The 11,148-nt window shown below is 39.4% G+C and overlaps 1 protein-coding gene across 1 annotated transcript; it reads right to left on the bottom strand.

Annotated features, from left to right (window-relative positions):
* On the bottom strand, positions 1-6,991 carry LOC113063367 (homeobox protein SIX4-like). The gene is made up of 3 exons (XM_026233695.1): positions 6,117-6,991; positions 3,771-4,378; positions 1-1,088 (listed from the first exon to the last, which is right to left on the bottom strand). Exons 1-3 carry the CDS (start codon positions 6,848-6,850, stop codon positions 643-645), a joined length of 1,788 nt encoding a protein of 595 aa, XP_026089480.1. The 5' UTR covers positions 6,851-6,991; the 3' UTR covers positions 1-642.
* Between the last annotated feature and the right edge of the window lie 4,157 nt (positions 6,992-11,148).

Raw genomic sequence — 11,148 nt, forward strand, 5'->3', positions numbered from 1 at the left:
TCGTACTTCATACTAGCTTCCTAGTATATTAACAGTTTATGAGAAAGGCACATGTGACCAATTGTGCTAATGGTCATGATTATACACTTAAAAAGAACACTTACGAAGTCCACATTGGGATGCGTAGAAAGAGACGTATGAGTATGAATCACTAATTCTGTAACATAAAATTCCTCCACAATCAAAGGAAACAAATAACATTTATCACATCTGCATCATCACACTCAAAGAATTTAAATACAAAAAAAAACAAAAAAACATAAACAACAGCAAAAAACACATCCGTGCTTCAATAAATTCTTGTTAAAAGAAAACAATCACTATAAAGCTGCATTTTTTTTTGCTCCAGAGCACATTTGTGCTTTTTAACGGGTCTTTCCGTACATTTTTATGAGGTGAGAGTATAAAGACATTGCATCTAAATAATCTTCAGAAGGTCAGTGCATTGCCTGGTACAGTCTGCAGCCATCTTAGTGCAAGTCGGGATATCTGAGGACAGGAAGGCACTGTTCGTGTTTTATATCCATCGTCAGGGTTCATTTGAAAATGATTTGTGCTTACAGGGTCCGTAAGGGCACAATGCGACGCAACAAAACCAGTCTAGCAAGAGTGAAATGCAGCTCTTTGTTGCTAATGACATCATCATAGGTCACTTCCATCATCGTCCATCTGTACAGTCTGCAGCTTGGCCAGCTCTTTCCCTTCCATGTCCAGATCCCCACAAACAACCCTAACTGCGCCTTCTCCTGCCCTAGAAGCAACTTGCAGGCTGTTGTGCAGCTGGACATCTTGAGACCGGTAGTCTATAGTCTCCTGGAGGCCACGTCCAGCTTGATTTAGAGCGTGGTGTACCTCGGTGCCGGAGAGGGCAGAAGTGACCGTGGCCGTGACAGTAGGGGGATGTGAACCACTGGTAGAAGAAGAAGAAAGGAAAAGGGATGCTGTATAGCCCAGGTTGACGCCTTGGTCCATGGGCATTTCAGAAGGATAAGTGTAGCTTCCAGACACATCCAAAGGCTCCTGCTTCACGGTCTGGGTGTACAGCAGGCTTTGGCTTGAGTGTTGAGGAGAGTCACTGACCATGTTGCCTAAAGGAGCAGAGAATGGGGGATAAAAGAGAAGATGAAATCCAGTTCAGTAAAGGTAGCTCTCCATGTCTGGCAAGCTTAATAAATTACTGAATATATGTGATGCATCACACACACACACGCACACATGTTCATGCTCATACTCTATCAATTTGATCCGGAAGTTGCAGGGAGTTCTTTGTGGAGAAACACAATGAAACACAATTCATTTTTTGTTTTAAATTTCCTATTTGATGCTCTTTGATGTGGTGTTACTGATCGCTGTATCCGCCTCATTTTAAACAAAGCACACATAAACTGCTCTTCTGCTTTACTAAATGTTATAGCACTAAATAAAAATATATGAACATCAGAAGGTGTGTTGAAACAACTTAGCTCAATCAGTGTTTCAACCAGGAAAAAGAGGTCAATAAAACATTTTGACAACCTCAGAAAAGCCATTCAGTGTCCATAGATAGTAGTTAGCAAGAAAAACATTATGGTAGCACTTTATTTTACAGTCCTGTTCCTCATGTAGATACTATGTAATTATTATAGTAATTACAATAACTAGGTATTAACCCTGAACCTACCCCTAAACCTAACCCTACCTCATGTAGTTACCTTGTGTTACCAGAACTTTCTTAGATAAATACACTGTAAGTACACTGTTAGTACACGTTCTGTAAAATAAAGTGCAACTAACATTATTTTAGAGAACAGCAAAATATCACTTGAAAATTGTATTCAATATTATAAATGTATAATATTTTCCATAATGTTATTTTTGATGTAGTTTGAATACATCTAATTATGTAAAAAAAAAAAAAAAATTAGCTGTCCTCCTCAGGAAGAGGACAGCTAATGAATTATATTTTATATTACGTAGAAGCAAAACAATTACATCATTAGAAAGCAGAGACTTTCCTTTTTGATTCATTACTAAAAAAAAAAAAACAGAACATTTCCAGTTCAAACCGACACGAAAATGATGACGCAGCTATACAGTGGTAACCCCAAACACTTGCCCGGGACATCAACCCTTCTGAGTTTAATTCAACGTTCTTTTTTTCCTTTACTTGGCAATGGCTGCTCTTACAGCTCGTAAAAACTCAATTGAGAATGGATGAGAGAGAAAGGACAGAGCATGAAGGTGTGATCTGTTTATCCAGATGAGACTCCTTTGTTGTTTTCTCAAGAGGTTTGCTCCTGTCCCTCTCTTTTTCTTTTATTTCATTCTTTCGGTCAATATCTTTGTACCTCTCGTCATTCTTTTCTTCAGAACTTTTCTAGTGAACTGTAAAATGAAACACCTTTTTCATTTTCAGTTTGCGGTTAAACTCGCTATGATTTCCTTGTAACTCTAGAATGTGGTTCTTGGCACATGTCTCTTGCAGTGACAGCTGCTGGCTTTCGGCCAGACACTTTTCTTCCATTAGGCTTGCACAAATGTCTGATAAATAATCACTGCGCCCAACCCCCCTCCCCCGCTTCAAACTCACTCACTTTCTGAAACTAGAACCAAGTTTTCTTAAGCTTCCCGCAGACATTGCTTGTGGGAAGGGGGTTGTTGTTTAAAGGGGGTCAGGAATATATTTTTCTTCCATCTGACTTATACGGTTTACTCAGCTCTCTTTTGTCATCTGGATGACTATGCAACAGAAAAATCTGAAACCGTATCTCACTAGTTTTGACTTCATAGACAAAAATGACATTGCAAGTACTTTTCTATTGTTCCTTTGTATTTGTGAGGCACTCTAGAGATCAGACTTTGTGTTTTTATGAAGACGTGGTTTATTGAATTGCCTTGAAAATTATGGGCACGAGGAAACAGGGTTTTGGCTAAACAATTTTAATATTGTCTTTTTCTTGCTGGATCGCTTGGGCTCGACGTTTTTCCTGCTAAATCAAAAGTTCAGCCAGGGGTGGGTTTGTTTTTATGTGGCTCGTAAACTGCATATTAAAGGATAAAACAGACTAGCAAGAGAGGAGCAGAATGCAGCTAGCCTTGCTGTTATTGATGTGGCCATAAAATATTCATGGAAAGAACCATTAGTGAGTGGTTAGGGCCATGGAGGGGAGGTGGGGACCGTGTTGCGAGACTGCGTTTGGTATGATCCGCTAGCCAGTTGACCTGAACCCCCACATGCCTCTCACAACTTCACCCACAAGACTCTCCAACTGACCATGACCCACAAGGCTTTCTTGCAAAACCTCTGCTCTTTTGCACCGAGCTCTGCGGTCACTTTTGGCAAGCTTAACCACATAAATGTTCAGTCACAGTATCCTCCAAAGTGATGATGTAATTACTTTGGCTCTTATAAGCTCGCTAGAAGTGCTTGGACTACTTTAGATATTGTTGGTATTGTGTCTTCGAAGGCATATGCTTGAGATGCAGAGGCGCACAACTGGAAGTGTCAGGAAAACATTATGTATATAGCCAATCTACAGAGAGAAATGACCCCAAAATGAAAAATGCCGTCATTACTCACTCTCATGTTGTTCCAAATCTGTATGATGACAAAAGAAGATTGCTTTTTTGCCCATGCAATAAATATTCAAGTTCAAGTTTCAAGTTCTCAACCCCACTGACGTTTATTATACTCACAAAATATCTTATTTTGTGTTCTACAGAATAAAGTAAGTCCTACAAGTTTGGAACGACAAGTTTGAAAGTTAGTGAATTTTTGTATGGCCTCCTACCATGAGAGGATGATGTTGAGGATGGGGGCAGCATTACAGGAGGAAGACCCATGGTGGTTTCACTTAGATGAAGGCCTCCTGAAGTAGTGGATGGCGTGGAGGTGGCCGAAGCGAAGGAGACCACTGAAGAAATGACTCCATCTTCAGCATTGGAAACTAGAGTCTGCATGGCCTCCAGCTTTCCAGAGGCAGTTTCAGAAACCCCCATTGAGAACGGAGCATAAGACACAGAAGACCCACCTAACCGTCTCTCCTGACTGTGATGGGAGACCCTCTGGGGATCAAAGGTCAAGAAATGGCCACTCGTGGCACCGAGTCCATTCAGGAGAGAGTTGCTACCGTGTGACTGAACGTAGGCTCCACCGTTGATGTAGTGAGCATTCACGCTTGCTAGATCACCATTAAAACTCATTCCTCCAGATGTGTGTGAATGCATTTGGACATCTCCAATTTGTTGGATGACTGTCGTTCCTCCATCTGAGTAAATCGTAGTGGGGGCTGTTCCGTGTGTGACTGAGCTAGAAGAGCTGCTGGAGAGGGGACGTGGTGACAAGTCCTCCTGGCCTTTACTGGACTCGTCTTCTGTACTGTGATTGCCATCTGACTCACTGAAAAAAAAAACTTTTTTTAGAAAACAGACCATAGTGTATGTTTATTTATTGCTTTGGTGCAAACAAATTGGTGTTTGTCCTGAGATGCAATTTTTTTTTTACAAAGTCATCAACAATTTGCAGTGTTTTAAATTTAGTCTGTTCATTTTGAATTGTTGAAGTATACCTCATATTAATTCAAGAATTATCACTTATTTAATAACAAAAATAATAATAAAAAAAATCTTATAATCATTTGGAAATAGCTACTGTACATTGTAATTATCTGGTGAACCTTTACACTTTAAATCTGACAAAAAAAAGTTATTTTCAATTGATTATCTGTTTATTAGTTTCTCTCTTAATCAGTGAATTAAAAATACTGTGGAATTTCAAAATGAAGAAAGTGTGCACATGCTAAGTTAAAGCATGCCTTTAACTGCTTTTTCAGTAGCATTATATGCACTTAGAGGCACTTTAGAAAATACACTTTACAAACCAACTGTCAAACTTTTAAGCACACTGCAATCGCTAATATTGTTAAAATCGACCTCGTGTGCTGCTAAAAACAGTACGCTATAATAAAAATATTTTTCTGTAAATATCTCAGTCATCATTTCTTAACAGGACCTCTTACCCCCGGGGGTCAAAAATCAGATAAAAGGATCTGAGCTCTTGGAGGCATTTGGTGGGTCTCTTTCTTTACAGACTATGACAGCTGCGGGTGCATCGTTCGGAGTGACTCGAGCAGCCGAAGCCGCATCTATACAAAGATCTTATTGACACGACAAGCCGCTGGTCTTTCTGAGACCAGAAGCTCCATAAGGAGCTCATGGACATCTTCGTTTAAACAATGAGTAATAATCTCCGTCAGAGTGACAGTGCAACATCAAAGCAAAGCGTAAGGCTACTCTAGAGGCATACGGAAATTATTTACGAGTCTTAAGATTTAGGCTAGTATTTAGGACAAAAGCAGCATGTATAACGGAGAAGAGTTATTTCCACCGCAGTTTGAAACTCTGAACGATCTGCGAGCAGAAGTTTACAAATACAGAACTGCTTCTTATCTTCAGACGCCTCAAGCTGTGAAGAGGATTTTGGCCACGTCAGGAGATTGAGTGCAGATCTCTCTGACTGATAACCAGGGTGGGACAATAGCCTTAAAATCCAGAAACAAATATAGACAATGGATATGGTAATGGCTGATCATATCTAAAGTAAACCTAGGGTCTGTTTGGGTTGCATTTGAAAGCAGTAACATGTCTGTTAAAATGTCTTTGTTGTGATTATCCAATTAATGTGACCCTTTTAATTCAATCTGACAATTTATGAAATGTCTACAAAGTTAAAAGAGGCATCAGTATTTGTTAGTTGAGCTAACAACTCAAAATGTGTTTACATAGACGAACTTTTAAGCATTCTTAAAATATTTTCCATTTATATGTACTTTATTTTTATTTTTTTATTATTATTATTGTCTTGACATCCGAGAAACCTGTAATGCAGCATGAACTCTTCAAAAACGGCTTTAAAATAAGAAAATCATTATTTGATGAACCCATGAACCAGTGTAGAGACTTTATTTTTAAGAGTAAACGCGTCGCAGTTCTCCACGTTCTTCAAAGCTGCACCTCACTGAAGCGCTCCAAGCTTCGTATTTCAAAACATTGGTGAAACGTGTCCTCCACTCGGTCTCGCGCATTCCATCATAAGTTTCCCACTCTCGATTAACAATTGAAATATAGCTGCGGTTTACCTTTTTGACTGCGCCTCGGATGGATTTCTGTCTCTCTGCCTCCTGTTTTTGAACCAGTTGCTGACCTGCGTCAGAGAAAGTCCTGTCATTTTGGCCAGATTTCGTTTCTCGGCTGGAGAAGGGTACCGGTTCCGCTTGTACATATCCTTCAGCGCGTTCCTAGACCTCTCTTTGAAACAATACACGGTCTCCTCTCCGTCCCAGATAGTCCGAGGCAGCGGATATTTCCTGCGTAAACGGTATTTGTCCACGGCACCCAGCGGTCTGCCCCGCGCCTTCTCCGCTTCATTGTAGCGCGCCTTGTACCACATGTCCTGCAGAGACGAGTGGTTTGACGGACTGAAACTGTGGTTCTCCAAAATGCAGTAGAGCTCTTGATAGCGGGCCTGGTGGAACGCGACTATCGCTTGCGCTTTCAGGATGCTCTCGTTCCCCCGCAGCAGGTCACTCTGCGGCAGTGACCAGAGGAACCTGGCCAGGCGCTCCACGTTCCCACCCTGCAGCAGCGCTTCGCAGACGCACGCGACCTGCTCGGGGGAGAAGGCCAGGGAGGCCGGGGAGCAGTCCAAAAGTTCGGCACTCTCCATCGGTAACTCCGCGGGGTCCAACACTGACAGCTTGACACTCCCACGATTCTCCCTCTTGATCTCATCGGTACTAATGACCTCGCTTAAGGAAGAAGACATTTTGAGCGCGTCCTGATAAGTCACTCCTCTGGGTCTCAGGCAGCACATCAGGCGATCGGATTTCGCCCCTCCATCCAAGCACGATCAGGTATCTGACCGCTGTGTGCTGTGGATAAGATCTGGCGTCCTTAGTTCCACCACAAGTTTAACTCCACAGCCCACGTTGGAAAGGAGTCCAAGCCCTGAGCGCATTTTGATTCGCCGCTCTGCCCCTGCGGGGAGGAGCGACGGGGATGTGAAGACAAATGTTTGCGCTGCTGGGAACGTTCATCAAGCGTGCAGTTAAAACGCGGGTACCTGCGAAAGGTAATGCAGGCTCGCTTTGTCCACACGTACACAATACAAGCACGAGATTTCACATTTTCAAATGCACAAAATACTTGCTTCTTGTTCAGCTTGTGTCATCACTCAGTAGTTACTCTCAGTAATAGATATGAGGCCAAAATAAGAATTCTCTTGAAGGGAACAGCATTATTTTTTCTTTTTAAATGACAAATTATAGGCTATAGCTTAATGGATGATATCATTGCATGACCATCACCCTCCAGAGTTGAGAGTCAAAATTTTAAGGCTCTTTGTAAAATAGAAAAGATTTACAGTAGAAAACAAACTTTGAGATAGGTCTATAAGAAAGTGTAAATTCATGTAATGATGGTGTTAATGAATGTTACACGAAAGGTATAATCTGAATAAGAAGACTATCTTGTTTAATGATATAAAGCATCCAGCTTTTACTAGATTTTCTTTCAAATGTTTAAAAAACAAATATCATGAGAAGATGGGCTGGTTGTAGCATTTTCCATTTTACTTCTCTATATTTGCAACAGTATGACTAAGATACACACATATAGTTTGTCCTGCTTCATGTATATTTTATTCGCAGTTAAATACATTATTTACTAATTTTTATTATTTTATTTAAATATTTTAAGTGAACTGGTTAATTTAAAACACAGGTATTGGGTAAGGGTGTAACAACATCAGTCTTAGTACTTGACATTCATTTTCACAGTTTGGAGTTCAATTTTATGTTTGCAAACTACTTCAATTTATAGCACATATATAGGGAACAGTATAATCAATTTGAGACACATAATAAAAACCTGAAGGGTTTCAGAGATTGAAACAAAATGTGCTAACACTCTTCTATTTGACATTTAGATGATTAAATCTCTGAGCCAATCCATTTTTTATTCTCATAATGTATGTTTACATACATTTTTAAAAGATGTTGTCTAAAAAGCTTCACCTTTAACAATGAAATAAAAAATAACCACATGGAAATCTTTTTAGTCCTCTATTGTTTTGCAGGTTGTATAAGAAGCAGAATTTCTGAATCTCAAATGTTGCACTGCGGCTCTTCCAACTGTTTATGTCTGTCTATTTGTCAGAAAGACACTGACAATCTGCCTCTTGATTGCACTCTTTTTTTCAGTTTGTCATGCTGTTTACTGGAAACCGAAGGTCTGAACGGGAGCCAACAACCGCAACAGCTGAGAGGAGGCCCCAGAAGCCTCTCACAAAAGTAGAGGGAAGTTTGACATGATTGCATCCCTAAAATTAAACACTGCACAAACAGAATACCTGGCAGCAGCTCTGTGCACAACCCTGCATTCACATGCTCTTTGGTATGATGGTGACATGTAGGTACGTAGGTGTCAGACTTTATACTGGTCAGTGGTTACGGAAGGCCATGCCTGTCCCAGTGGAACGGCAGTAAACTATGTCTATCTTCAGCCTTAATCAGGAATGGAATATGTAACGATGAGAGTTGTCAGGTTGTAGGCATAGAACATTTAATTTTCCTTATTTTGCTTTAAAATGATGTTATCTCTAATCAGGGTATGGTAAAATGTTGTGATATGAAGCGTTTCGTTACAATCCATCATTGTCACTATGCAGAGCTCATTGGCCTGCACACATATATGCACACTGAAAATGATCCATTCCTATGTTAGTTTCTGTTCACTGGGTTGTTGGGTAGCTTGTGAAGATTTCCCTGGTTAAATCCATGTGTAAGATTGGGATAATATGTTTGTAATAGGGGGCTGGGTGTTGGAATTCAGCAGATAATTTCCTGCCAGTTTAAATCCTTAATATACCTGGAGCTTCAGAAGATGATCCAAAACACATGCAACTAAATCCATCACACTGCTTCAGTCAATTGGCCAAATTACACCAAGCAGAGAGGGACAGACAAAAAAAAGAGAGGCCACCCAAAAATCTTTTTTCTGAAATGTTTTTTTCATTCATTCATTCATTTCATTCATTCATTCAGTGAGTGATTCATTTGTTAATTTTATTTAATTACATTTTTTATATATATTTATAATTTAATAAATATTTATTTATATTGTTAAAATTTAATACTTTGTATTTTTAGACGGATCAAAATGGAAAAGCTCCTTAGGGGGTTAGATATGTTCACTATTTGATGAATAACTTTTTATGTTCTTTATGTCAAGGTATAAAGAGTGGCTCTCTAGTTCTCTAAAATATGGTCACCATCCGCTGTCTGTTTCATTGCTTGTGGCATCTCCACATGTCCAACACTATGGCCATGAATGAATCTTTTGTGACACTGCAACTGCACAGAAGCAACCCACCCCAACCTCTTTGCAACCTCCACCCTTTCCTCCATATGTTCCCAATACATCTAAACCTGTGGCCTGGGGGGCTCTCACTAAGCACCTGCCCCTACTTGGGCTACAATGGGGGCTATTCTTCATGAAGGATGGATAATCTAACATTGATGATGACTTAGGAATATCATCAAGATACTGTATGAGGGAGTGAGATCAGTGTCCTTTTATAATAATTTGTCTGAAGGTGATTATATATAGGAGTGCTGATGTGTACATTAGTATAAGCGTGTGTTTGTCAATGTTCTTTGTGCATCTGTTTGTGCACGTCTTTTAGTTTCCCCCACGTCTGGTTTTACCAGTCTTACAAAGGGGATTTTTTTTTTCAGTTTGTTCGCACCATGCAGTGAGCCGTTATCAGTTAGATCAACGCATGCTAAACGTAGGATAAAATGCCCTTGATTTGACTGTAATGCTGAGTTTAGGATGGAATGTAAGCAAAACGAGCCAGCGCAAGTTTTTTTTTATTTCTTCTGACAGTGGTTTGGCACAGCGTCTTCAGTTATGCTTGTCTTTAAAAATGATAAATTTAACTTGCTTCACAGTTTGAACAGAGTTCAGCTTCCTCACTTCACCAGAAATGATCTTATCGTGGCTGAGTGTCTCAATGGTTACGGTGTTTTAATGAGAATGTCAGGGTCAACAGATATTGCTGATATGTGGTTGCTGGATATTTTGCATTTATTAGTGGAGGGTCAGTCACACCGGGTATGTTCTTATAATAGTTATAATTTATTTTTTATAAGAGTAGGGAAATCAGGGTACATTTATTCAAACGATTGTACTAAAAACTGAGGTTTCGCCTTTGCATTTTTTAAATGTTTTGCTTACAGATGACATTGTTGTAAAAATGATCCCCATTCACACAGATCTACGAAAGTTTCTAAAAATGCTGTATTACGCATGCCAGGCCATTAGTTGGCAACAACACTTTGTAAAGAAACACTATGTGCCTGCTCACACATGCATTCCTATAGACTGAATAGGTAATATACATAACATGGAGATGGTAACATTATAATTTTCGGAAACTTGCACTTTAAAACACATTTTCAAAAGTTAGCGTGTTCAAGCTGTCAAAATGCCATTTGCTGTTTAAACTGCAACAACTCATTTAAGAATGATTTTTCCAGCTGATGAACAATGAGAACATTAAAAGCCAATCAGAATTCACCAAACATTTAAAGCAGCAGACGTCGTAACTTCACTCTCACTTATAATAAACAGAATGTTATCAATTGTGGATGCCAATATAGATATTGTTACTGTTATCTTTATTTATTGTTCTTGGTGTAAAAGGGCTTTTATTTTATGAGAATAGGGAAACCAAATCACACCTATGGCAATAATGGCACAGGGGAATGATATCGTTGGCATAACATTCAGAAGGATTTTTTCAACTGATGAATGATAAAAACCTTAACAGGCAATCAGAATCCACACTTGTTTAAAAAGCTTGTGCATTTAAAGTGGCAGGCAACAAAACTTCACTCATGCTTAAGCAGAATATTACCATCCACTGATGTAGATCCTAATATTGTTAGTCATCTTTTTGGTTATCATTCTTTACGTGAATGGGCTTTTTTTTTTTTTTTTGAATTTTACGTGAAATTCTATAAAACTTGGTCATTTCACAGCTATGTTGATAACAACATTATACAATATCTTGGAATAGCTTTCAGAATATATTTTTTTCCCCAACCA

Source organism: Carassius auratus, chromosome 45 (assembly GCF_003368295.1).
Source record: "Carassius auratus strain Wakin chromosome 45, ASM336829v1, whole genome shotgun sequence".
Classification (NCBI taxonomy): Eukaryota; Metazoa; Chordata; class Actinopteri; order Cypriniformes; family Cyprinidae; genus Carassius; species Carassius auratus.